The 27,947-nt window shown below is 40.8% G+C and overlaps 2 protein-coding genes across 8 annotated transcripts in view; one reads left to right on the forward strand and one right to left on the reverse strand.

Moving 5' to 3' along the window:
• Positions 1–207: 207 nt before the first annotated feature.
• LOC133343840 (Rieske domain-containing protein-like) lies at positions 208–4,707 on the reverse strand. The gene is made up of 4 exons (XM_061553747.1): positions 4,565–4,707; positions 2,644–2,911; positions 1,781–1,896; positions 208–1,638 (listed from the first exon to the last, which is right to left on the reverse strand). The coding sequence occupies exons 2-4, from the start codon at positions 2,870–2,872 to the stop codon at positions 1,552–1,554; spliced, it is 432 nt and encodes a 143-aa protein (XP_061409731.1). The 5' UTR covers positions 2,873–2,911; positions 4,565–4,707; the 3' UTR covers positions 208–1,551.
• Positions 4,579–27,947, forward strand: part of LOC133343838 (uncharacterized protein HI_0077-like) — a 30,119-nt gene continuing 6,750 nt past the window's right edge. For 2 of the 7 annotated variants that reach the window (XM_061553741.1, XM_061553742.1), the window contains exons 1-9: positions 4,579–4,713; positions 16,235–16,323; positions 17,061–17,179; positions 17,836–17,938; positions 19,014–19,111; positions 23,872–24,021; positions 25,284–25,451; positions 25,791–25,860; positions 27,070–27,148. In XM_061553741.1, the coding sequence (XP_061409725.1) occupies positions 4,604–4,713; positions 16,235–16,323; positions 17,061–17,179; positions 17,836–17,938; positions 19,014–19,111; positions 23,872–24,021; positions 25,284–25,451; positions 25,791–25,860; positions 27,070–27,148 (986 nt within the window). In that variant the 5' untranslated portion in view covers positions 4,579–4,603. Of the gene's footprint in view, positions 4,714–4,783; positions 4,878–8,181; positions 9,040–9,219; positions 9,317–10,659; positions 13,244–14,445; positions 14,628–16,234; positions 16,324–17,060; positions 17,180–17,835; positions 17,939–19,013; positions 19,112–23,871; positions 24,022–25,283; positions 25,452–25,790; positions 25,861–27,069; positions 27,149–27,947 lie in introns of those variants that run through there. The other 5 variants (XM_061553743.1, XM_061553744.1, XM_061553746.1 and 2 more) reach the window with 5 other exon arrangements.

Consider the following 27,947-nt stretch of genomic DNA (forward strand, 5'->3'; position numbering starts at 1 on the left):
TGGATTGATACGATTTTTAACCCATATGAAATACAGCAGTTTCATCACGAACAACTAAGTGATTCACTAGGTCTGGGCTATGTTTGGTTAATATGTATAAAGGCTCAGTGTGGCCAAGGCAACTGTCATCTTGTGAATTATTTTTTCATTTATTTTCATCAACTACTTGAAAAATATAGAACATAAAAATTACAGAATAGCAATGCAAACGTTTTCAAACAACTTTATTTTAATATTGTAAGCTTTGTATTAGAGAAACGTTATTAAAATAAAGACAATATATTAATATTCCAGAAATGTGTGAATTTATGACATTTGGCTTCAAAATTTGCAAGCAGCATCTGGGCGATTTTATCTTGAGCCAACGTCTTTCCTGTATTCGCAACAATTTGATTTAAGGTGTGGCAGGTGCACCTTACACTTGATGTGAGCACTTTCAAAATGTACATTGGCACACTTACTTTAACAGGGTTCTTAAGTGTGTTATATGCATGTGCTTTAATATGATGCGTTTGGATGCCTTCAGTAGTATTGCTGGCATGCTAACATGTGAAGCTGAAGAGAAAAGCATATTTAGCGAGTGTTGCTACTGGCAGACAGCCTTGCAATCAATCCAATTTAAAAAAATATCCAGTGCAGAGGAAAGTAATTCTCTCAACAAAAGAATATTAATTAGGATTTTGTAAAAAATCTCATTGTGCCTTTGCAATCAAGATTATGGGTATCATTGTCAGTTTGGCATTAGCTATTTTTTTCATGTTTTATAAGAACATTGCAGAATATCGCGAATTGAGATGCTGTTACTTTTTTTTACAAAAAATATGATTGAGCATTCGTCCAGGTGAGAATCTTACTCTAAGTCCGTGCCATCAGTTCGCAACTTGAAATTCCAATACCCCTTGGAGGGTGGGGTGCAGAGGGACGGTACACAGGCAATGACTGGTCTTATACTAAGCCACGTTGCTCTGTGTGGACCAGCAATTATAAAGCTATATACTTATCTGTTTCATGGAATTTGAAGAAACTTGTGCACTTGGATGTCCTCAGTCTGCCACATGTTCCACGAATGCTCTCTTTTCTTTATTACATATATATGGTACAAAATGGACACTAAAATAATTATTCAATCCCAATAAAAAATCTCTCAGGCCTACCTCTTCTACTTCATGGTGATAAGTGACTTGCCTTGAACACAGCATAGTATGTTCTTAAATTCAATTAAAATGTAAACGTTAAATCAAGGTTCCTTAATTGTTCAGTTATTAAAAGTTAATCAAACGTCTTAGGTTTTAATTATGAGTATAATGTAATAAGCAATTATTCAGTTATTTAATTAATACTATCATATAGCTGGCAGGGTTGAGTGAGCAGTTGATATGTCTTGTAGGGGTACACGGCAAACAAAAGGTTGGGAACTACTGGCCAAGGCTATACTTTCAATATACTTTATACCGCATTGTTATATTTGCACGTCCAGGTACTTTAAATTGCAGTATGATGTCTTAATGTGGACACTTTTGGAAGTGTGGCTGAGTCTCTTGCTGGCTGATTTCATTTCTTGAATGGGGTGAGTGACAGCTTGGTAGGACACTTGACAAACACCAAACCATCTTCAACTTTCACCTCGTAGACTCTTTGCTAGGTAGAAGAGAAAAAAAAGGGATTGACATTTTAACAAAAAAATGCAACTTGAACATATAACATTTTTATAAAGCAATATTGTTCGTAAAACATTGCATATGGTGCAGTATGTCATCTGCTGGGCCGATATTTTGTTTACCTGTAATCCTGTGTCTGACTTTCCAGTTTTTACGTCAAACTGATAGTAGTGCCACGGACACGTAATCTTCAAATTCCCTCCTATGTCTTCAATGTCACCTTCATTTAGTGGTCCACCTTTATCGAACAAAACAATTACATTTCAACATTTACGAAACCGAAAACATCCATTGAGGGACACTCTATATCCCCCAACATTATATGAAGGCAAAGTGTATTTAACCCAAGTGATCGCCACTATATATTGACAAATATGCTGAGTATGTGTTGATATTTTTTGTTTGTTTAAATCAAACGTAGTTTGACCTCTATAAACAATAGCCACTTTATACCAGAAGTACCATCCCTTTTCAACGGAAGTAACCCCCTTTCGTGCTCCTGGTATTCTCCAAATCTCACCGCACCATTAATATGTTTTGATATCAATGAATACTAGGCTAAACATGACATCAAAGACAAATACAATCATGACAATGGGTTTCCACGCAAAGCAAAACACACCCCATGAATACACTCACCTGTCAACCCCTGATCAGTGCCCCTACCTTATTACAGACCAATTTGGACCTTATTGGTCACCCCGTGCCCCTCATAAATCTCAAAGTTCATCCTACAAGAGAAACGCCAGCAAAGAGACCAAAAAAAGAATATTCCTAAACAAAAACCGCTTCGTGTATTATTGACAGAACCTCCGCTGGCACTCAGCAGTTAGCAGCCGTGGAGTTTCCATAAATAAGCGGTGGCTTTCTGCCATCACCACCAACCAAACCAAACCAACCACACACACAGACAGCAGCAGCAGTCACAGCTGCCACGGAGAGTACGAGGCGGCGGTGGTGGCCGCGACACTGAAATGTCAACAACCTTGATGCGGGCAGCATGCGTCCATGGCGTAGAAGACATCCCGTGCGGCGTCGTGAATGATCGCCACGTCCCGCTCGGGTCCCGACGAGGAGAAGAGCCGCCTGCACGGTGTCTTCTCGAGCTCGGCTCTCTGTCCCACCCGCTGCCAGACGTCCACGGCTGACGGCTCGTCCCTCCGTTCAGCGGCGTGCTGCTCGTCGTCTTCGTCGGCGGCGGTGTCGCTCATCATTTATGGTTGGGGTGGTTTCCTGGAAGTCCGTCCGGACATCTGCGAGCACACCCCACACACACACACAAAGTCCCGTTGACGTTGCAGAGATAAAGAGCGGACAAGGGAAAGAGGCGCTTTGTTTGATGTCGCTGATGCGGCAATGACTTTAGATGTGGCGCTGTTTTATTGGTGGGGTGGTTTTTTTTTTCTTCTGCCACTGTTGTCACATTTTATGTAGAAGGCGAGAGATGACCTCGTTGTATTTCTGTCGTTCCACGGTTTGGCATGAGCTAGGGAAAGAAGGAAGAAGGGTTGTTAGGGTGGTATGGGGTTGGGGAGTAAACCACGGTGGGGTTTCGCAGCGTGTTTAGAGAGTTGTTTATACAGCGCAGTTGTGTGCTGCTGCTGCTGCTAAGTTGCATTCCAATGGGGTCAAGGTGAGGCTTGTTTTTTTTCTTCCAAATTTAAAAGAGAAGTTGTTTTCCACAATGCACTTTCTCCCCCTTCATAGTCCCTGACAATTGCTGCCAAATATCAAACCAACAACGGTGTATTGTAAACCCCTTGGAAAGATATAAACCATCTTCATTGTTGACATCATGTGCGGTGCGTTTAAATGTGATGGTTGTGCTTTTGATGGGACATAGAGGCAAGGTAAATCGGTATTTAGGTGTCTGTCCGCAACCCATCATCCTTTTTGGGGGTCGATAAAAAACGAGTACCAATTTATGAAACCAACAGTGGGTGCCCTCGGTATCATGGTCCCCGCCATATGAACGTGGAATGTTTCACCGCTGGTTCAAGGGCCATGGATTGACACGCCAACACGTGCACCTCTACATTTGAATGACTAGTACGAGTCCTATATGGTACAGTTAGTATTTTATGAGCACAGGTCAAACGCAGAGTACTTATTATTAGGACTCAACGCAAGTCAGTGGAGTCATTCTGGTGCAGTGGAACTTCAGTGCAGGTCATGCACCGTGCTATATTAGCAGGGTTATATAAACAAAAACTAAACCTTTGTTTTTACTTTAACAGCTAAGACCCACCGAGTTATTTTTACAGAAGGGACCTGGTCATACATTATATCTCAACCAAGTGGGCTTTTTTTTTACGTGGACATATAACGAATTGGCACGTTCTATTTACCTGACCTCACTAATTGGCTGTATCGGGTGGTGGCGGGTTCAACGACACATTTAGATTTACGCGTTCTAACCACTTGAACCCCCTCCCCCCCCCCTGTATTTGGGATGATATTAGTCGCGAAAGCCTACGAGTTAAACAGTCTGTTTACATATTCTTATTATTCTTCTGTTTACAGCCTATTTTGCCGTGCCTTTTTACACCTGATGAAGGAAGCTTGCGTTGCCTCCGAAACGTCATTATTTTATTTCTAATATTATTATTTAGAATATAATTTATTTTTTTATACCTACGTGACCTTACCGAAACAACCTAACAGCAGAGGTGAGGGCTCTTCGCCCTTGAACGTGACGGCGCAGTGCGGCTATTTACAAACGCGTTTCTGTGCGCGCGGCGGCGGCTTCTTCGTGCGCCGCTTGCCGTAGTCCGCCATGAGCGCCACCGCCACGTGGTGGCCGTCATTGCCGTTGATGCGTCGCCTTCACGCACTCACGCACACACTTCGACGTCGCTGTCGCGCTCACGGCGGCGACGAGAGCAGTTTCCCCACACACCGCCTACCTCCTTCGCCTGTTGTTCACGCGTAAGGGCCTCGCCCGGATGGAGCGCTTCGAGGAGGGGCTGGTGGCGGCACTCAAGGACGCGGTGCGCGGCTTGGGCTGGCAGCGCGCGGGGCCCGCGGGGCGACTCGCCGCCCAGCGCTGCACCAAGTGGGTCCCCCCCCCCCACACACACTCCCCTGTAACCACCAAGCCCCCCCCCCCCATTCTCCCCACCTCCCACATCCATACAGCCCCCCCCCCCCCATCCACCAGAGGTCGCAACCGGGTACCGGATACCCGGCGGTCGGGTACGGGTAGGCCGTGAGTCACTGGTGAGTCACCGTTTGTCACTCATTTCCCAACGTCTTGTCTCTTCTCACAATTCAAGTTCCTAGAATCAACCCACCCGCGCCTGCAACATGGCTTCATCCCAGAGGTCGCAATCGGGTACCCGATACCCGTACCCGAGTACGGGTACGGCCGGGTACGGGTAAGGAATCAAAACCCGTTTGCGACCTCTGCCATCCACCCATCCATCCACTCACATCCCCAACCATCCATCCACCCCCCGGGGCCAGATGTTTCACTCTGCGATAATTGCGTTTTGATTGTTTGGTTGCGAAACGTTAACACACGCTGAGAAGCCACGTCGTTGAGCTATTGTTTGTTGCCAGGTCTCTTCTGAAAAAGAAGACGCTAATTTGCCTGGTAAAATAAAAAAAAAACTTATTTTTTTGTGATGTGTAGAACTTCTTTCGCACCGTACGTAGCCAACCGTGCTAATCGGAGGTGCAGAGGACGAACAACAAACTAGACACAAATATCAGTTGTAAAGAAACGAAACGAGTATTACATTTAAAAGTGCCAAGCTCCAGTGGCTTGCCTTTCCTATCTTTGCACTCCCGTCGTGTTTTTGTATTGTAACTTTTTGGCCCGCCCCGACTTGGACATCTGTGGAAAAATAGCTTAATAGCTCGTCGGATTCCTCCAGTCCAAATCAAGAGTCTGATTCTGTACAGGAGCTACATGCCAATGTCGAGGGTATGCTGGCCACGATGAGAGAGAGAAAGGGCTTCAGCAGTTAAGTCACAAAGTTCCTGCAGTTTTGCTTTTCTTCCAACGTTGATGAGCGCAGTGGTTGACTATCTGGTCAATAGTTTTGGTTGCATGGCCGCAATCGCATTAACATGGCTTGTCTTTCACATTCCATTTATAAAGGAGCTGCGCGTATCAGCTTGTGGAATTATATTTAACTTCAAACTTAACACGTGTGTTAATAAGTGCCTGAAGAGGAATTTTTTTATGGACGCAACGTTTCCGGCAATGGTCCTCAATTGCATAAAATAGCCCTTTGCGCAGAGGATAATACGAATTGAAGATTGTTCTTTAATCATTGGGCTCAACAAGAATAGTCTTTTTACAATCGTTTTGGCATGACCAGTTTTTCAATTGCCATGTTAATTATCTCAAGTATTTGGTAATATATAAATCCTTCCATTGTTAAAGAGGATTACTAAGCCAACATTAAAATTATAAAATGTTTCCTGGCACATTTCATCGTGGGAAGATTTGTTCTTATGATCACAGAGTGTTATCCACTTGCCAATGCATTCATTCCTAGGCCCAATTGTCGGTACCAGCTGAGGTAGCATGACTTTTCTGGTCACAATGTCTTTATGTGACCAATAACAGGAATTATGTGATAATTTGAAATGAGTAGTTTATCAAATAATTCAGCCTAGCCATATAAATAAATACACCGAGTCTCAATACTTTTTTCAGGAGAGTCCTGCCAAGTATCCGCAGTAGGGGAAATGCTATGCATATTCCCAATTGAGAAAGTTGCGGTACATTTTCCAGCATCGGGATGTTTGGCCAACTCCAGTTATGTTGTGTGGTTTTTTTCAGCGATGGAAGGAAACCCAGGGGAGAACCTACAAACTCCACACAGAAAGGCTTAAACTCGCATGCACACTGCGATTCATTTCAGCTGGAGCTGTCTGGGGATAATTTCCAGAAAATATTCCATGAGTAGCTAAGCAATGTATGAGGATACTGGAGTAATTTTCTGTTTTTTTTTACATATAGCTGTTTAATTTTGTGCATCATTCGGATTCCAATTTTGTGCAATATAAGATTACATTACATCGGTGTGTTGGAGAGCAAATCCACAACATTTGCAATTTGAGTACGATGTTTCGCCAGTAATTACAACGTAATCCCCATTTACGTATGGTGGGTGACCTGTATAGGCATGCATTTAAACAATGTATTATTTGATAATTCGCTTCCAAGCAGCACTAAGCCTAGAGCTATCCGAATGGTTAAAATAATTTTTTATTCTCTCAATTTCGATATATTCTCGACTTAGTCTTGGCTAGTAGTAACGAGTTTTGCATAGAACTTCAACATTATCAAAATAAATTGAGTGCCCTTGTTGGCACGCGTGCTCTGCCACTGCCGACAGTTGTATTTGGGAGTATTTAATATTCCTTTGGTGTTATTTTAGTATCATGCTGATGATTCGTCTTGTCTGCCCAACATAGCATTTGCCACAAGAGCAATTAATCCAGTACACACTTTCTGTTGATAGCTTTTGTAATACATCTTTATTACCAGATATCAGTTACCGTATTTAATGTACCGTGCCAAATCTGACTTGGATATTTTGTTTTTATATACACTGCTCATGCAGTGACCAACAGTACAACATTTTCCCTGTTAAAACCAGCATGGGGCAAGTAGTCATGTACATTGGTGGCCCTCAACCAGTGGTGAAAGTTCCATATTTACAATTGCTCTTTGTAAAAACAAACTTGCGCCAGGATCTTGAATCGAACCTGGTTCGGAGTCGAGTGCACTTACAGTTTGGCAATGCAGTGGAGAGACAACGGCCACCTGGCCAGAATCACTGGGAGGATGCTGGCAGCACATGCATAATGGACAGTCTCCCATTCCAGAAGATCTGTTTCTCTAGTAACTTAGTGTCAACAGCTCTATTGGAAATACACGTGCTCAGGATCATTGGCCATTAAGTTAACTCGCCCTCAATCCACTTCACATGAAGCATCATATATTACTGTTACAGCAATCGTGCTGTTGAAGGACGGAAGCTTGTGTTGCCTCCGAAACGTCGTGATTTTTTATTTTACTTTTATTAATTTAATTTTTTACCTACGTGACTTTACCGAATAAACCTAAGAGTATATATATATTACTGCATTCGGCTTTATTTTCCAGAAAAAGCATCAATTGAAGAAATAATTTTGCTCTTTGAGGAATTCCTTGACCTGTATTGTGGGATGTGAGGAATCTGGAGTGCCTTTTGAAAACACATTAAAATAATACAAAATACTGAAAGGTTCACACAGACTGGTTGGCAAACCTATTTGCTCGACTGTCATCTTCTGGCCATAAATATTCCCGTGGTCCACCAACCCTTGCCTCCAAAGTACTGGTTCACAGGATTACATTAATACTCCTGTCTCGTTGTGCATCTTTGTATTTTAACTTGTGAGGACCATTTTAATTTGCATCTCACTTTCGCTTTATTCATACAGTATTTAAAATGTGCTGCAGACTATTTTACAGATGATTGGTGCTTTACATTTATTTATCTTTACGTCTGATTGGCAGGTAAAATCATCAAGTGTTCCCTAGAGAACCGTGAAGAACTATACCAAATTCACATTTTCGTTAAATTACCCAATTGCATCACACCGCATTTGAGGAAACAGCTCTCGGTTCACACATGGATCACCGAGCACGGCTGCTGAGAGCCTTGACAGCGTTCCCCCTGGAGCAGTTTGTCACTTTCGGGGAGCGTCTCTTTCTTTTCCTTGAGCAACTCTTGGATGTGGAGGAGTTCGATGGGTGGTCCCGCTTGAGGAGGAGAGCTGTGATGCACCAGTACAGCCTGCTCCGTGCCCGGTTCCCCATGGTTCCACGCACCGTGGTGCCCGTGCGGCAGCCCCGCCGCATGTGGATGCGCGTCCGCACCTCCACCTGGTGGGAGCAGACATCTTCCGGCAGCGACGAATGGATGAAGTATTTTCGGGTGAGCAGGTCCATGTTCCACCGCATCGTGGAGATGGTGCGCTCAGAGATGGAGCCGCCAGCTTTACAGGTGCGCAGCCCGGTCCCGTTGGAGAAGAGGGTCGGGATTGCCTTGTACAAGTTGGCAAGCTACGATAAGTACAAGGAGGTGGGGAATATGTTTGCTGTTCACCGAAGCACCGTCCACAAGTACTTGTACAAATTCTGCCGGGTTATGGTGGAGCTCCATTTGCAGAACCAAATTGCTCTGCCGAATGAGCATGAAGGTCGCCGCATTGCTCGGGGCTTCCGGGAAAGATTCTCCATCCCCCAAGTCATGGGGATGATTGGCAGCACGCACATTCCCATCACCCCGCTCCGCGACTGCATACAAGATTACATGAACCGGAAAGAATGGCCTTCATTAGTGCTGCAAGCTTTGGTGGATGATAAGTTGAGGTGAGATGTTTCGTCCCGCACAAATGAGCAAACCAAATGCCCCACAAATGTTCACCGACTTTTTCTGCTTCTAAGTGTAGTTAATATATGGATTCATGCATATGGTTTATTTTAAAAGTTATGTTTGGTACAGCCACATACAAAACTAAACAACAACCTTGTGCATTTTCTTTGGGAAAGGTTTCGGGACATTAGCTGTATTGCTCCGGGTACCACACAAGAAGAGGTGGTGCTGAGACAGTCTGCTCTCTACGCCAACTCGCATTTATTGCCAGAGGTACATTTATTCTTCTGATCCTGTTTTAGTCATCTCGAATATTTACGGTTGAAGGTTTGTTTTGTCATCATTTGGTGATGTCAAATTTCAAATAATACAGTTTATGTCCACATTTCTGCACAACCCAGAGTGGAAATGTCATTTGCTTTGAAAGAACCTTTAGAGCATTTCCAAAAGAAATGTTTCGTCACATTTTCCAGAAGAAATTTTCAGAAAACCCATGCAGCAGATATTAGTGATTATTTACACCAGCGGTCGGGAACCTATGGCTCGCGAGCCATATATGGCTCTTCCAGTGACGGCAAATGGCTCCCAGACAATTTTGAGTTGAAAAAATAATAATAAAAATAAATAAATAAAAATCTGTTTGGAACTGATTTTAAAATACTTGTGATATTACTTAATAATACTGTGTCATTTTAAAGTAAACAGAAATTAGTTTTGAAGATAAATTTCACGGGTCACGCCTGCACGAAGCTCAACCTCACCACGTCGTATGAACCAGACTACAAGGCCATCAGCAAAACCTCGCAGCACCAGAAGTCGCATTAAAATTAAGACATTTAATTTATTAGACGTTAAAAGTACTATATGGCTCTCAATGAAATATATTTAGAAATATTTGGCTTTTATGGCTCTCCCAGGCAAAAAGGTTCCCGAGCCCTGATTTACACTATACTAGAGTATGCAATGGAAATCAACAATCCAGAACCATTGATATTAGCATTAAGATTTGCTTAGATATTTAGACTGCTTACATTGTAATGCAATGTATACCTATTCAATAATTATTAGTCCTTAGTCCACTGCTGGATAAATGCCTCCCCATCCAATATCAGTTGTCGGGGCTGTTTAACCATACTTAACCACGCTGGTCAGGTTGGATTAGTGACTTAGGGAAGGCCCAGGAACAGTTCAGATATCGATTTAAAGCTTTCGTGACTGCAGGGATTCATCTTCTTGGTTCTTTCGGTAAAGTCACGTAGAAGGGAAGGAATAAAATAATAAAAATAAAACAATAAAATAATTCTCACGACGTAGCCGAAACGTCGTGAGAATTATTTTATTATGTTTTATTTTTATTATTTTATTACTTCCCTTCTACGTGACTTTACCGAAAGAACCAAGAAGATGAGTTCAGATATCACTCGCCACTGATATGGCTGGGAATCGAACTGGAGTCGCCAGTTTTATAATGGAGTGTGACATCCACTGTGCCACCATTTCACCCCAGATGCCTTTATGATTCTACTCATCAGATGGAGAAATTCAATATTGAATGGAAAATGGTCAAGCAGTCTTCCTAATGGTATATTTTGGTGTGTGCTTGTTGTACTCTCCAGTGTCCAATGGAAATCTCTGGGATTGAGGTCCCGCTGCAGATTTTGGGTGATGCTGCCACACCTTTGCTGCCATGGCTTGTGAAGGGTTTCTCAGTTGAAAACCCCACCCCAGAGGAAGCCTTCTTCAACAAGCACATTTCGAACGCACGTTCCGTTGTGGACTGTGCATTTGGGCGTCTCAAAGCTCGTTGGAAAATTCTGTTGAAGAGGATGGAGGTGAATCCTACCTTTGTGCCACACGTTGTTGCCACCTGCTGCCTGCTTCACAACCTGTGCGAGGAGCATCACGAAGTTTTCAGGCAGCAGTGGATGGAAGATGTGGAAGAAGCAGAAGGCGAGCTTCCACAACCAGAGTCTCTGCCAAATAGACCTTCTGCAGATGAGATTACTGATGTGCGTGATGCACTTTGCAGATTCTTGGCAACCAGTCCTGAGTTTACATACAGTCTTCACAGACAATAGCTACATTATGAATCTCGCAGTCTCGCGACTGATTTTACTTGTTTCTTATTTGTGTTGTTTTGAAGGGCATTTCTCAATTTAGCACACTGCTGGATGATGCCTATTGGTGATGAAAGTTATTTCCCAAGGTTATGTGTTAGAACGTCGATTAGGATTCATTGACATTGCTAAAAATAACTGCAAGACAGCTGAGTTTTGATAACCATGCTGCCTTTCAAAGGTTGATTCTGTTGGTGGTGTGTAGAACACCAGCCACTCCCATTGTGAGTGGTGTGATTGTGCCGAGTGCAAGGGGCATGCTATATATGGTTCAATCACAATTCAGGAAATGTGCCCCTTGCCTGCGTACTGAAATGATTAAGATGAAACAAGTGCTTGGTTCAGTTGTTGGTCACCCCTGGTTCAGATGAATATACAAGGGCGGCAGAGTTTGACAGCATTCCATCCTTAATTTGACCACGGGAATTTAAGATAATTCCCTATTTCAATTGTATGAAGTGCACGGTGACAATCACTTTGTACAATGTAGGTAGGGTAAAAGTGAGAGTGAATAGTATTCTATTTTTGTTGTGATTTATAAATACAGGCTTTTTTATGGATAACATTCCAATTTGCAGTTTACAGTTATAAAACATTAAATAAATGTCACCATTTAATTTTAAAGCATGAACATGGTTTAAAAATATATATATTTCTACATATCTGTATTTTATGTTATCAGGAATAAATGCACAGTCTCTTTTACATACTTGGGAAAAAATATTACAATAAAAGCGAGGAAATCTTTAATAAAACTGACTACAGATTTAGTGGTGCATTTGACACTATACTTTTAAATTGGCATGTGAGCCTTACTGGCAAGGTCTGATCACATCTGCTGCACATGCACACATTCCCACGGGCCTATGCCAGATGTATTTTCCATGGTTTTCAAGACCAGCAGAGATACCTACTCACTTAATTCCGTTGCACAAATGGGCACGACTTCATCAAAAAAAATGTAAATTTGTATACAAAAGCTTGATTGCCTTAATTTGTTATCGGCTTAGAATATACAATTTTCCAACAAATAGGTTGAGTGTATTTTTTATATGTAGCAGAATAACTTATTTGATTAAAATGTAATGCTATTTCAGATACTTATGGTATAGCAAACGGTGATATAATTTTTTCAGAATTCTTGAATGTTGCAAGAATATTGAAGTAAAGTTAAACTAAACAATTGATATAGGTAGTGCAGTTGTAAATGTTGAGTTTACTGTGTTATTTCAAATAGGTCATGTGAATATTAAGGGATAACTGTCCATGCATTTTAGACTTTGTAAAGTTATGAAATGTGTTTTTGCAAAGGTACTGTGGATTTTGATTTCTTCATGCCTTAAATCATGCAAGTGTTTTGAAAGATAAACCTTTGCAGTATTTCGTTTTTTTGACTAAATTGTTACATGTAGATTCATTTGAAATTTTAAGTCCTGTATACTGACGAGAGGAATAATGCTGCATCGATTCAGATAGATTATTAAGCTCTTACTAAGTATATAGAAATGTGTGTTTAAAGATTCAATGTTTTAGTCGATATTTTTTTTGTTAATGTATCACATGACCCGTCCAGCATTAAGGACAGCTAAATGTACCACAATATAAAGCTTCAATTGAATCTGGAATTTAATCGCAACGATGAATTGGTGACACTTAACACCCCTAACAATGACTGGTTTATTTTTTATTCTACATTACGTCTGTGAATATATGTTTTTGCCATCGTGGTATCAGATTACAATGTCAGGCAGAACATTTACTGTAAAAAAAAAATAGAACAAGTCTTTATCGCATGAATAAGTGACTTGTGGAGAATTGTTGACATGGTCTTGCATTGATCCTTACCAGGCCAACGTGTGCACTTAATCATGTAAACCAAGTGAAAAAAAATCCGTGCTACTGCAGTTGTAAACTTTGTCAAACTGATTGGTGCTTTTGGTCAACCTGATTGGTGCTTTTTTTCGTGATGGCAGCGACTTAAAAAAAGGTGAAGCACATTATACTGTGAATCAATGTCTTGTGCATTTGGGCGTATAAAGTATGTGTATTGAAAAGTTCATTTTAATAAACACCTTTGTGTACATGTTTCATTCTTAACGTCTGAATTCAGCACTTGCAATAATTGAACATGCATTTAAGTGCACTATCGTACAACATTTCAAAATGTGTATTTAACACTAACACGTAGGCTTTCGCGACCAATATCCATAATAGAGGTTTTTTAAATCCTTTATATTAAGTTCGCGTGCTTGCTTGCTTGCTTGCGTGCTTGCTTGCTTGCTTAGGACCGTGCAAATCTTTCGGTCGTTTTTTAACCCACTTCCCGTGATCCAATCGAGCTGACATTTTCCATACAGACTCGTTGTGCCAGACAATTATTGTTCGTGAAAAAAAATTCCCAAAATTTTACACTTTCTAGGCAAAAAAAATTATTTTACATATATTCAAATAGAACGCATTCATGGCTTTGGCTGAACGTCACAGTATAGGAGCCCAGAGCGTAACCCCTCCACAGGCCGTGGCGGAGTAGCACAGTTGGTAGCGCCCTTGCTTCCCATGCCAAAGGTCGCGGGATCGATCCCCGCGTCCTCCACAGGCGAACATATTTTTAAATCCTTTATATTAAGTTCGCTTGCTTGCTTAGGACCGTGCAAATCTTTCGCTCGTTTTTTAACCCACTTCCCGTGATCCAATCGAGCTGACATTTTCCACACAGACTCGTGTGTGACAATTAATTTTCGTGAAAAAAAAAATCCAAAATTTTACACTGTTTAGGGAAAACAAATTAAATATTTTATTACCAATTGCTTAATGGTGGCAGACAATCATCTGACTCATAGGTGGCAGCCATCTCAAGCCAGAGGACGAGAGGACTCTAGCCACCACGCATATAAAGGATTTATAGTGAAAAACTTTGTTTTTACGGGTTTACTTGTTTGGGTTATGGTTGTGTAAATATGTCGTTAAAACCCGCCACCACCCGATAGAGCCAACTCGTAAGGGGTTGTCACGTAAACAACGTGCCAATTCGTCACTAGTACAGCACACCGGTGTGTTGGAGAGCCAAGCCACAACATTTACAATCTGAATACGACATTTCGCCAGTGATGAAGCTAGTTGTAGTTACTAGCGAAACATCGTAAATGTTGTCGCTTGGCTCTTTAACACACCGGTGTGCTGTACTAGTATACTCGTGACGAATTGGCATGTTCTGTTTACGTGACAACCCTTAGTAGTTGGTGGTGGCGGGTTTTAACGACATTTACGCGATCTAACCCAAAAAAACCTCATGGATTTTAAAACGTAAATTTCGTGACTTAAAGCTTTCGTGACTGCAGGAATTCGTATTCTTTGTGTCTTTCGGTAAAGTCACGTAGATAGGTTCAAAGAAAATTAAACAAAATAAAACTACGTTTTGATTGCAACACAAGTTTTCGTCATCAGGAAGAGGGGGTTAGCTTCTAAAGGTAAATTGTTTATAAAGGTTTGAAATGGGCGTAGCCCAAATGTCAGCAGCCAATGTTAATAGCATTGGTGGGCCTCGACCGCGACGGTGGTGGGTTTTCCCACCATATTTCGTTGCTTCCTCTTAGTATCTTTCACGGATTGTATAAATAGTATAAAATTGTAATGTTTAATACAATGTATAAGGTAATATACAGTATCGTAATTGTATAGTGAATATACAGCAGTGTGGTATACAGAAGGGTGGGTAGAATAATACTTAGGGTAATATAATCGAAGGTATAGAGTGTGTATAGAGTGATGTAAGGGAAAAAAGTTTAGCTGGAAGCATATTATATATTTGTTTTCTTCCTTCCCTTTGTTAATGCTACCCCTACCCCCTCCCTTTGATGCATTTTCCATAAATATGCTAAATTCCTCTTGATATGCAAATTATTTTGTCAAGGCGCTCTTCTTCCACCTCCAACCCAGCCTAAATATACGCTCCAAGCTTGGTGGTGTTTCATTCTTCACCTGAGGACGGCTGCTTGCGTTGTAGCCGAAACGTCGTGAGAATTATTTTATTATGTTTTATTTTATTATTTCCCTTCTACGTGACTTTATCGAAAGAACCAATAAGAAGAATCATAGGGCTGCCCAGTAAAAATTAGCATGATAATGTAAGATCGTTGAGAGGCCTCCACGGCGGGCGCCCTGAGGTGGCTATGCTAATGTGAGAGATTAGCATGTTAATGGGAGAGATTCGCATGTTCATGTGAGAGATTAGCATGTTAATGGGAGATCGCAAAGCAAAAACCTGGAGTTCCGCTAGCGAGGTGGCTGTGTTAGGGTGAGATATTTAATCTGTTAATGTAAAATCGGAGAGCCGAAAATAACTAACATCGGAAGTTGGTAGGATGGGAACATCACAGCTAGTTATGACTTAAACTGGTTGATAATGTCCTTCCAATGATTGTTCAGTTTATACCCATCTTCTCGATTGAAATTGTGTCTGTGTCTATATATATGGATGGCTTCATGAGCGAATCTTTGTTGATAGCCAGTGGGTTTGCAAAGTACCTTCGTCTTAGAGAAATCAATTTCGTGTGAGCCCACCGCATTAAAACAATGATCAGCCACGGCAGAACTATTGGTCCTACCGTGTTTCAGATCTGCCTTATGTCAACGAACACGGTCCGAGACATGTCGCTTAGTTTCCCCAATGTCACTACTGCCACAGACACAGCTTAGTTTGTAGACGCCGGGGTATTGCATGTCAGGGATCTTATCCTTCACAGATGGGATCAGATCACGAATTTTATGCACTGTGTTAAATCGAACCCGGATGTTGTGTTTGCTCATGATTTTGGAAATATTTTTGGTGACCCCTGCTATGTATGGCAAGGTGATGGTTTTGATTGGGTCCTCATTTTCAAAGATGTGACCTTACACTGCACGCTATTCTGGATTATAATACGATGGTCTGCGTGATATGTGTATACGGTGATGTAAACTGTCAATTTAATTTGTATGTCATTTGTATAATATCTTTTAGCCTTTTATTGTTTTGTACCAAAATAAATGGGCAAGTGCTTCGTTTAACATCTAGAACGTTCTAAATGGATTACAGATTATATTCTGAGGATGGAGAACACATTGTACTGGTCTGCACAGAAGATGGCACATTCTATGCCATGGATTCTGCATGCCCACATGAAGGTACAGTACAGCAATAAAACAGCCCTCATTTTGCGTTATGTTTGAGCACAATTGCTTCAGTGTTTACTCACGTACCAGTGGAGCAATGAAAAACAGAACATTGTATGAACTGGTAGTGTGTGTCCGCGCGCGAGTATAATTTAATATTAATGGGTATTTAGATGGGCATAAAACTATTTCATCTGCATTCATTCAGGGCCATGACTTTACGTAACACGTTCATGTTTGGCCTTCCGTGGTGTGATGCTTAAGCACACACTGGACTTGTACAATCCCAGAGGTTTCCAGTTCGATTCGATTTCCCAGCGTGCCAGTTGAAACAATGGACATGGGTTTTATTTTTGTGAATCCTCTTCACCTTTGTCCACCCAGCAGTATATTGTAAATTAGTAGACCACAGTCAATCGGCAGGTCACGTGCGGTGGGGTAATGTGTGGCCAGTGTGGAACAGAAAGCAAAGGACCCTCTAGAGGAGGTTTTTTTTTTTTAAACACTCCCTCCAGTGGGTGGCCCTTCTGCCGGCAGTGATGTGAGCAAGCAATTGCAGGGATGTACCGATTTACCATCATGACATTGGCCTAAAGGTAGAATTTGCACGGACTTTACTATCATTTGCATGATACCTTTCACACATTGTACCTGATCCTTGCATGCACAATTCCATGCGTGTATTGTGAGCTGAAGTATCAATTGAAATCAATAGTTACATGACTTCACATTGTATTGATATTCTCTAGGTGGTCCTCTTGAGTTGGGGGATATTGAAGATCTGGGGAGTGGCAAGCTGGCACTTATCTGCCCGTGGCACCATTTTGATTTTTGTCTCGATACAGGAGAATCATCTACAGGATTGAAGGTACAATTTCTCTGTGATATTTGTCTTAATAATCCTTTAGCCAAGAAAGTATCATTGTGCATCAATGATGCTTTTTTATGAGGGTCCTGGAATGTTTGGTGATTTCATGAGCCTCTTAGTTTGCAACGTGAGTCGACTGGGAGTACTGAAGAAAACCACATCCATTATACAGAGAGCGCACTCAAACTTATGTCGAGATAGATGAACGGCACACTTTGCTGTGTGGCTATCTACTGGCCACCGTGTTGCTCTGCAAGCTGAGAGACCCATGGATATGCCTATCAACCCTAGGCTCCAGATTGTGGAACTTACATCCTTTAAAATATAGACAGCAACACTGATTGGTCACTTTTTTTACGATTGGTAAAAACAAGGGTTATATGAAACAAAGTGCCAATATGTAACGTATGTGTTTTCTCTATACTGAAATGTATCATTTTAATATAGTATAACCATTAACAACTTGCACCAAGTTTAAGAGCTAGGGTAATGGACATTTATTATATTTATTATTCACAACACAGATGTTTAAGAAAGTCAAATGTTCATTGTTTGTATGACACGTGCGTCAAAAAAGTACTTGTCATACTGTATTAGTTGAAATATAACATTTTACACGGCAACATTAATCAGACGTGTACCATTCTGTTTTTCAGAATCAGGTTTACGAAGTGACTGTTGTTGATGGAAATGTTTACATTAAAACCGAAAACATGTTATCGATTTCTGACACTGGTCAAAGGGAAGATGTGTGTAAAGGTATGCACATGCTTGGCATACAAAGCCATATTTAGGTTTAAACCCATTTTAAGAATATGAAATTTAATCTTGTGTTGAGTGTCATTAAACAAATAATAAAATCATTTTCACCGGGAATGCCTCGAGTCTCAAAAGGAGCCTCTATTAGGACATTTTACCAACTCCTTGGTCATGAGTGTTTTGTTTACCCACGCTGAAAATGTAATGTTACTTTTAGAATTGTATCACAATGATAAAATGACAAAATAATGCACAGCCTTCTTGTTAAGCTAGAGGTTCCAGTAAGGAAATGTGCACTGCATATCCATTTTATTGTTTTTATATAAATTGCTGAAAATACACTACACGGTCATATGTTACAATTAGATCCCGTGGTAAAGATGTTCGCAATTTCTGTGACTGCAGTCAAACTCTCTGAAGTGAAAAATCCTCATCAAACTATCAATTGTACGTTTGTGACCATCTTGTGGTGGCAATCAGCGTCCATTGTGTACAACATTTGGTTTCTTTGAATTCCTGATGCACAAATGGAAACTACAGATGTTACTTTATATTATTGTTGTTTATTTTACTCTGAATACCTTTTACTCTGGAAATATGAGTATGAAGGTATTTACGGTGACTTTGATGCCATTTCTGCTTATGTTATTCACGGGGATGGCATTGCATTTCATTATATTGTATTTGCCATTAATTGAAGAAAGGTACACCGGCGCAGTAGCCAGACGATTGTATAACAAGTTGGAATTGGGAAACCTCTGCACTTGATCTGTCAAATGGTAAATTGTGCCAATCCAGGGCATTCTTTAGTAGTCTAGCTAGTCTGATGGCCCAGTAATTATTTCAAGATGGAATTTACATTTTTTAAATGAAGCCACCCAAGAAGAAACAGTGTTTTATTTAATATTTCCATGATTACTTGTAAAAACTGTAGAATTCTTCAAGCCAGTTTTGAGCTGCAAGCATTGTGGAAATAGTATGGCTGCGCCATGCAAGATGAGACCAGTGGCTGTGGAAATATGAAAAGTAATAATTTTGTTGGGCCTTGACCCAGTGTTGTGCAATGCCTTTGCAGGTGCGGTGGGATGTGGAGAGGACACGAGCGGGCAGGGTGATGACTCCCTCTGCTACTGGGCTGTCAAAATCCTGTCAACTCCAGATCCCGAGGAAAAGGTTCATGGCCTAAAAAAACGACTGCTACCGGTTTTGTAAATGTCTGCCTTCCTCTTAGGGGAATTAATACAATTGGTTTAGCATTAAGAGTTACTGACCGGCATATGGCATTTTTAAAATCATGATTATTAATCCCCCTGTAGTTCTCTTGTGGCAGGTAGCTGAAAGTTGAGACCAGACAGGTGAATTTGGTCTATTTTGACTGGAATATTTATTGCCATATCGTTTGCGTGGTGAGGCATTCCCATATATCTCCATTACATCTGCTACAACTACTAGAGGGGAAGCTGCATTCCTGCTATTTTCAAAGCTATGTATCACTCCAGCCTCTTCTACTGCTGCATGCAATTTCCTCTGCACAACTGCGAGTGTCCTTTCAGCAGTTTCTTGACATAAGGGAAGGGAAAAACATTCCTTGGGGCCACGTCTGGAGCGTTGGGAGACCGAGGGAAACCTGGAATGCTAAGTTTCACTCGAGATGTTGTTAGCAGCGATACTCTTGTTTAAATCCTACGCTGCTAGACCACGTTGCCAAATAAATGTCATTGCCATTAGTATAATTGATTAACACTTGTCGAATAGCGGATGAAAACAGCAACCAATTAGCATTGTGGTGTCTACTCATTATGCTTACAGACATTACTTCTTGATTGATTCCTACCCAGTTCATTGGGTCGTCCTTGGGCAATTGCATGCTTATTCTGAAGCACTGGAGCAATTTGTACACAATGGTGCTGAGAAAATAACTGTTAGAACAGGGTATGGGTTTCAGTGAAAGTTGTGCCAAGTTTTTAAGAAAACAGTGTTGGCAATTGACTAATACACGATCATTGCAGCCCTTTACTGAGACCGATTCGGAACAATTACTTCAACAGAATTCCACATTTATAAGAGGTATGCATCGTATAGAATAACTAGATCATGTATCTGGAGTGAACTTAATGCAAGCAGGTGCACAAGCAGTGTTTATTTGCGAAAGCTCAAGTTTGGTAATTTAATTAACATAAAATTAAAAAAATCATATGTTACACAGTCGTCTCAATTACTTTTAGAGTAACAATTTTACTTACACGGCACAACTCCTCTTGCTGTTGTGGAGAATAAGTTTGTTGATCCTGTTATTCATGGGGTTATGCGCAAAATTATTATACTTGAAAAAAAAACTCGGATACTAGGATACATCTAAAAACAACTCGTTCATTGAAACATTACGGCTAATAGGAAGCCGATCCACAATTCAAGACAGGGAGAAAAAACACAGACTTTTGCAGATAATATAAAGAATAGGGCGCAGATAAACAATAGGATTTTTTGCAGACCCTCTAGGTCCCATGTATAATCAAAGTCGCAGCAAATAGGACCGTGAATAGGATCCATTATCTTGCAAATGCTCTACGTTTTGTGGAATTGATTAAATATAAGTAGACATTGCTAGGCTATTGTATTACTGGTCCTTGGGATATGTTTTGGTTTTGTTCCTGAGCTCAAACTGTATGGATTACTAAAATCAATGCCGGCTCTTTTTGTTGATATATGAAGAACACAGGTGTAAAAATGAGTGGAAAAATCATTGCAATGATGCAATTCGCTGGTGACATAATTCTGACCTCAGCCCCGGGGAACTTGCAGTGCAGTCTACCTTCAATTAACATCATGTATGGTGGACTTAATATGAAGATAATTATTATTGTTGTTGATGAAACTAACAATGTACTAATTCTCAAAAGTAACATCTATCTCACGGTATGCTAGATAGAATCGGTGTTTAAAATGTGAAAAGTGTTGATGTCTTGGAGATATATTGCATTTTGGCAAAAGATAATATTTTGAACATCACTCTGAGCATAAAAACCACATGGGTTTAAAAACAATTACTGACACTCAGACTCACTTGTGTTTTCAATTATGCTTGTTTAAAGCTGCGATATGTGAACTATGGCAAATTAGGTCTAATTCTCCTCGAAGGCAATTAATGTCATCATAGATTATTGTTTAACGGACAAAAAGACTGCCACACCACAAGATTGTTTGACACACAATAAACCGCTTTGGTAGCATACAAGTGGTGATTTTTTACCAAAGACAGATGAGAAATTATGAGTATGTAAATGCTGTGAATGAAAAGAACATTGAAAAACGGAATATATATAATAGTTAATGGTGTTGAAACACAAAGAGAGGCCATTAACATATGATGAAATAAGTACTGAGTCCATACACTTCAAACACTTTTCATTGGTAAGCACTAAAGGCACATTTCACCCAATTTACGTGTATGTTTTTCGTGATCTGTCTTTTTATCTTTAACTGTGCCGTCACTACCCCATTAATTAATATAATCGAGGGTTGTCGACAGTAATTATGAAATATGATTTGAAAATTGATTTTCAATCTCAGCCTCACTATATTTTTTGATTGCTTAAAAAACATACAAAACTCACATTTGTCAATAATACTGCCTTAAAAGGAAATATGTATTGGCAAAATGTCACCAAAGCACGTTGACCTGGACATGAATTCAGTTTTGTAAGAATCAACATTTATTCATTTACGTTTATAAGCTTGTTTTAATATATTGTGGCAGCATTTTAAATCAATTTAACTTTCTCAAACTATCACGAAGAACGTTGGCAGGGAATTTGCAAATTTACTTGTATATCGTTTTTAACTTGGAAAATACCAAAATGTTAAGCCATAGATGAATTGTTAACATTGGCCATATTCTTCCATCAGCTTGGCTTTGGAAGTCAGGGAAAAAATAATTGTAAGGATTTTCAACTTCTCAAAAATGTGAACTGAACGCTACTGGGCTTTTTCTCTTTTCCAAGAAAAATATCTTCTAAATGCATGGCAGCAAACGATGAATTTTTGTTTTTATTAAGTTTGAAACTTATTTTCTTTTGGCGGAGCTGAGTTTACTTAACCTGTTGTGAGAGATTTACAAGTCTGGTGGTCGAGGGAAAGCCGTCAGTGATCCACGACTCAACTTCGCTCATCGCTGTTATTGGATGTTGAGCTAGATCTGCAGCTCAGTGTTGTGGAAAGTGTAGCTGAAATGGTATCGAATATGATTTGGTGAATATATTAGATGTGTACTCTTAGATGATAGAAAGCAGAGTATGGTTTACCTTCTAACGCTGAAAATGTTTTATATATGTATAACAATTATAATTGGCAAGCTCTAATTTACCAGCATTCATCCCAAGATGTACATTACTACAACAATTCACCTGCCAGTCGTCTCCTGGCTCCAGATACCTTTGTGAGCTCATACATTGCATTGAACGAAAATCATTCTTAGATAGCAACCTATTTAAACTTGCATTTTACTGGTAGGAACCACCTGGTTCCACCAGCCCACAGGGGATTATTGTGTCCGTCTGTCGTGCATCAAAAAATGGGAGGGGTGAGGCTGGGTGGAGAGGGGAGGGTGGGGAGGGGAGGGGCAGGGTGGGGAGGGGAGGGTGGGGAGGGGCTGGGTGGGGAGGGTGGGGCTGGGTGGGGAGGGGCTGGTCACCCCGTGGTGCCCTTATAAAACTCAACGTTTAACCTACTCACGCCAGCTTGTGCCCGCCCTCACAGTCGGCCATATTTGCGGAATACACCACGCCGCCGTTGACCCTGGCCATTGACCGAGCAACCCAACGTTCCTACCAGCTCCTTCCACAGAAATGTGTTTATGACCGATAGTAATGGTGTATGTGACTTAAACTCCTTTATTCTCAACTGCTAATTTAAAAAATTTACGTGTTTAATTGAGCATCGTATGGACACTAAGAAGTTTCCTCATAGTTTTGAACTCGGTTATTCATTACCTAAATCCATTAGCAAACAATGATAATGTTTTGTTTTAAAGATTTATTAAGATGGTATGAAATTTGTACTTCTGGGTATAGTCACAATTCAGGAAATTACCTTGGTAATTTGAGACCAAAAGCTGTAATGTACCTAAAGCGTATAAGAGCTTAATGAATACAGTCATGCCTTGGTTTTGTCTAGGAAGGGGCTGCATCAGGTTTCATTCACAGAAAAAAAAGATTGTAGGCCACAAAATAATAATAAAATAATGTTTCAGTTACCTCTCTATGGCCACACCTGTTGTTGGGGAATTTCTATGCGCATTAATTGATCATTTAAATTGCAGTAAATAATATACAGCTTTTCCCTGCATCCATATGTTTTTTTTTCTAGTACTACACTCATGATAATAACCTACAGCAAGCCCCGGCGCTCGTGTATGCTATAAAAAACTGTTTTGAAACACCATTTTTTGTATTCATGATGTATCGACTAATTGTTAAATATGAAAATATACCCTGCGTTTAGAGGGTAGAAGAAGAGAAGACTCGATCTTGAAAAAAATATCGTGAAAAAAAGACAAAAAAACTACTTTCAATATGTACAAACGTAACCTTTGGTTCTCGTATTAAGTCGTTCATAAACCTGACTGTCCCAAAATCCTGCATTAATGACTCATTGCAGATGTGGTCCTGGTTTTTGACTCTTAAGGTGAGGAGTGAAAATAAAGACATCATCGAGACAGCTAGAGGTACTTGGCTTCATGCCAAGTCTCCCAAACTCCAGTCCTCATTGCCACCGCTACTTGGCCCGAAATTAATCTTCACACGTTTACCGAGAAGGAGCGCGAGCACCTGTTGTCCGTTGACAGCAGCTAGACTTGTGAGCGCATGTTTAGCAGTCGATTTTTCGGTGATGACTTTGGTTGCCACCGCTGTGTGTCCGTACCGGGTGTACTGCAGGTGCAGTTAACTTTAGAGGTGCAGCGGAGGTGGGAGGCTGGGGAGCTGGAGGCAGTGGGCTGCTGGATACCCCCAGATCAGCCACCCCGTGCAGCAGATCTGGCGGTCCTGGAACCCGGACGTATCAAGCGTGGCAAAGGAGGCACTTTGGTATATAGAACAAAATAATCACCGTTGAGGACATTGGCTGCAGTTCTGATGCTTGCTTATCATGTGCTTGCCACAAATGTACCACAATACCTTGCTGATCTCGTCAAGAAGCATAAACCATCACGCAAACTCCGGTCATCCTCGCAGCGGCTTTTGGCTGGCCATTGAACAAAGATGGTCACCGCATCGCGCGCTTTCAGATGCGCTTCTGCGGCCGTCTGGAACGCCTCTTCCTTCCGATCATAGGAAGCTAATTTCCTTAGAAATGCTTTTTGTTTAGTTTGTTGTCATTCCCCTGCACCTCCGATTAGCACAATTGGCTACGTACGGTGCAAAAAAAAAGTTTTGCATATATATATGATAGAATGTTTCTTTCACAGTGTAGTGGACATTTGGATAAAAATAACATTTAATTGACATTACAAACAAATAGTTGAAATTAAGTTAATTGTGGAGGGCTTGGTTCTTTGGTATATTTCTACTGAACTGCTATGAAGCAAAGCTCTTTTTTATACTTTACTATACAAAGTAATATATCCAGTCAGGTTGTCTTGTTATTTGTCATGGAACATAACCAAATATTCATACAAATGTAATTGCAGACATTAACCTCACGGTAATGTATATAACATACATTTGCTCCCCTTCAACTTGGCCACCTTCATATGTTAATAACGTGTTCCGGTGGCAGGTGGCAAGGTGGCTCACAGTGCTTCGCTGGCACTGCTGAGATTCTAGGTGTGAATCTGGATGCCCGCCCATAATGTGATGGCATTTTCAAGCGTAGCAAGTTGATGTTCTCAGTCCGGTCACCGTTGACTGCACAACAAACTTCCAGTAAATTTCATATTGCACTTGATTTGTCTACATCCTAGATCCAAGAATATCAATTTACACTTTTCCACTTGACAACCTATTGGCAGAGCGTGTGGGAAAGTACACCCCCTGCTGTCTAAAGCATAGCAAGTCAACTTAAAGGATATGTTCAGAAGCTCTCTGAAAGATATATTTCGCTGCCTGTTCTCTGACACAGAAGATGCATTGTCATTCGACATTTCAGATTTGATTATTGCTGATTGCACAGTTGAAAGTAATTTAATGAATGGAAAAATATTTATATATACGTTGAATTTCTCTCGCACCGTACGTAGCCAACCATGCTGATGTGTTCTGATGGAAAGTCAAATGGCTGCTGTATACGGCAATAATGATGTTGAGGATGGTGGTCGTGATTCTCACGATTAACATAATTTTGGGTGCAGGGCAGCCGCATTGCTCTCCTGCACTCTCTTGCCAACATTGAGCAGTGGGCCATAGACCTGTCCTGGGACATCATTGCAAGATTCTCAGACGTACGCACCGCTGATGAGACACCTTTGCCTCGTCAGTTCTTCAACGATTTTGTCAAGGTGGCTGGGGACGAGGCCAAAGTAAGGTCACCACATTTAACATACTCTGCTCATAAATTGCACCGTTACATTGGTTTGTAAAATGAAGCCAATTAGATGAATGTTTGGTTTAATAATTACAAGCTTCCTCGTTTATTTATTTTTAAACACATGACGGATTGTTTTTAAGAATTATTTCTTGGAACCATGTATGAGAAAGTATGTGCCAGTTAATTCTCATTCTTGTAAAATCTGAAATATTGCATTGTCCTTTGCTCCAAAAAAAATAGCACGTGTTCTTTAAAATACGATTGTGTACAACTGTTTATATCTCAGGAGATAATTATTGTTCGAATGCTCTTTTGTGTCTTCTTTGTTGAGCATTTCAAACTTCTGGAAACCCGAATCAGGGCCTTAGGGAGCCATTTTGGAGCCTTGCCAGTCCACAATGGTAAGTGCGGAAATCCAGTAAACCAACTGTAAATCTGTAAATTTGGCAATATAAAGAATCGTGAGTGCTTATTCTCAGAGGAAATCGAGTGGTGTGCAGAAGTCGTTGGTTAGGAAGGAGTTGCACTAGGCTTAATTTGACAATGCTATGCAAGTGTCACCTTTCACAACTTGCATACCCTGATTTTATGACATTTAGCTGGGTGTCATATTCTTAACTCAGAATAAATATCCAATGCTTTTTTGTACTCATGCATTTATTGTGAACATTTTGGGCCTTTTAAACTGAAACAAAATTACAAGTGCTATGAATGTTGTATTGCGTTGTCTGTTTCTAAATATATTACATTTATAATTAATGCGGTTCTAAAAGTATTTTATAACTACTGTAAAAATAATATCGAGCATTCTATTTTGGTTGGGGTTAAGTGGTTGTTTATTGGTTTGTGCACTAAGCTATGAACCCAGCGACCTGAGTTTGACTCCCAGTCACAGCGAACATAAGTGAAGAGTGATATGTGAATCAGTCCTTGGTCCTCCCTACTTCACCAACCCACACTGACCAGTTTGGTAAAGTATGGTTAATCAACCCCCATGACTAGAAGGTGTGGGAAGGCCTACATTCAACAGTGGACAAAGGGCTACACTTTTTTTGTTAATCTCATACATGTTATTTTGGTTCTATATTTTAATGTGCTCATATGGTTTTCTTAAACTACATTTTGAACATGAACGGAAGTGGGTAGTATATGGATATTTAGTTAAAAGTTCACTCAAGTGCACTGATGGCAGCTTGACAGATTGAATTTCAATGAGGTAGATTTGATGGAGCAACCGTTAATCATCCCGCAGACTTGTGGCGGTACTCCTGCTGTGCTGAATATGAAACAACTGTTGGTGCAGAGCGATTGTAACAGAAAACCTGCTGAGAGAAAAAAACAAACGACACAAAGATGGCACAGAAGTTTAGTCTGCTAAGCAAAATAAGTAACACTTTGCTTGTTTAAATAACCTCGTGGCCAGCGTCGTACCGTTGAAATGTTTCTGACGGCACGTGCGCGAGAGCTCAAGTCACTTATTCCCTTGTATGTTTTTTTTGTCCATCAAACCACAGGGATTTTTAAAAAATAAAACAGCAAAGGAGGTTGGAGGAGGGCCCCCAGAGGTAGGATGTGTGGAGTTAATAGCACGCGTGTCTTACACACTGCAGGTCTGTGGCAGTCAGCTAGGGAGACATCCCGCGATCTGCGCGCCCGCCTCGCTGTCGTCCACATGGTTCACGAGGCCAGGTCGGTTTTGCGCGATGACAAATTGCGCCATTACTGCTGATTTCCTCCGGCAGGAAGCGTGTTGTCACGCCGCGAGGCCCCTTTTAGCGTGCGAGCAGTCACGTATAAAGGAATCCCTTCATCCGTACGCGCCCACAAGTGTTTTCTTTACTCGAACAATGCTTTTGAGAATCACTCGAGAAGGAATAGACACCACATACACAATACCTGATACTATATAAATGTGTTTGATGGTTTCCATATGCTGGGGTGTTACTAATGCGGGCGGTTATAGTTGCACATCCACGATGATATATTGAAACATTTGAGGTAATGTTTAATATCGCAGTTGTAGTTATTTCTGAATATGAAGTTAAAGCGTTTGACATGATTTATAATTGTATTTGGTGAGATTACATGTAGTAGCAGTGGTGAATAGCAGAGGTAAATTTCTGAATGTGTTTTATTTTTTTGGAGATCCCATCCTCTGTCACTTATCAATACACATGTAGGGTCATTGCAAAACGCTCCTCGAATACATTTTTATAATTCACTCGCTCATCCCAGCACCAAGCACACAAAAGGACCATTCACAGCTAACCGCCTGAATCTCCGGGTCTCTCGTTCACAAAAGTACACGCACCAATAATTATTGATCATCATCGGGACACATGGTCTGGCATTGCCAATGAGTGACCGCTAATGGTTGATTACCTGATTCGCCCAAGTGGTTGTTCGGTACGCATACCGATAACAATTATTGACAGAACAAGCCCTGGATGTGTGCATAATTCACAGATAGCATTGCCACCCACGTTAG

The sequence above is a fragment of the Lethenteron reissneri genome, chromosome 18 (assembly GCF_015708825.2).
Source record: "Lethenteron reissneri isolate LAM-NWPU_2019-01 chromosome 18, ASM1570882v1, whole genome shotgun sequence".
Lineage (NCBI taxonomy): Eukaryota > Metazoa > Chordata > Hyperoartia > Petromyzontiformes > Petromyzontidae > Lethenteron > Lethenteron reissneri.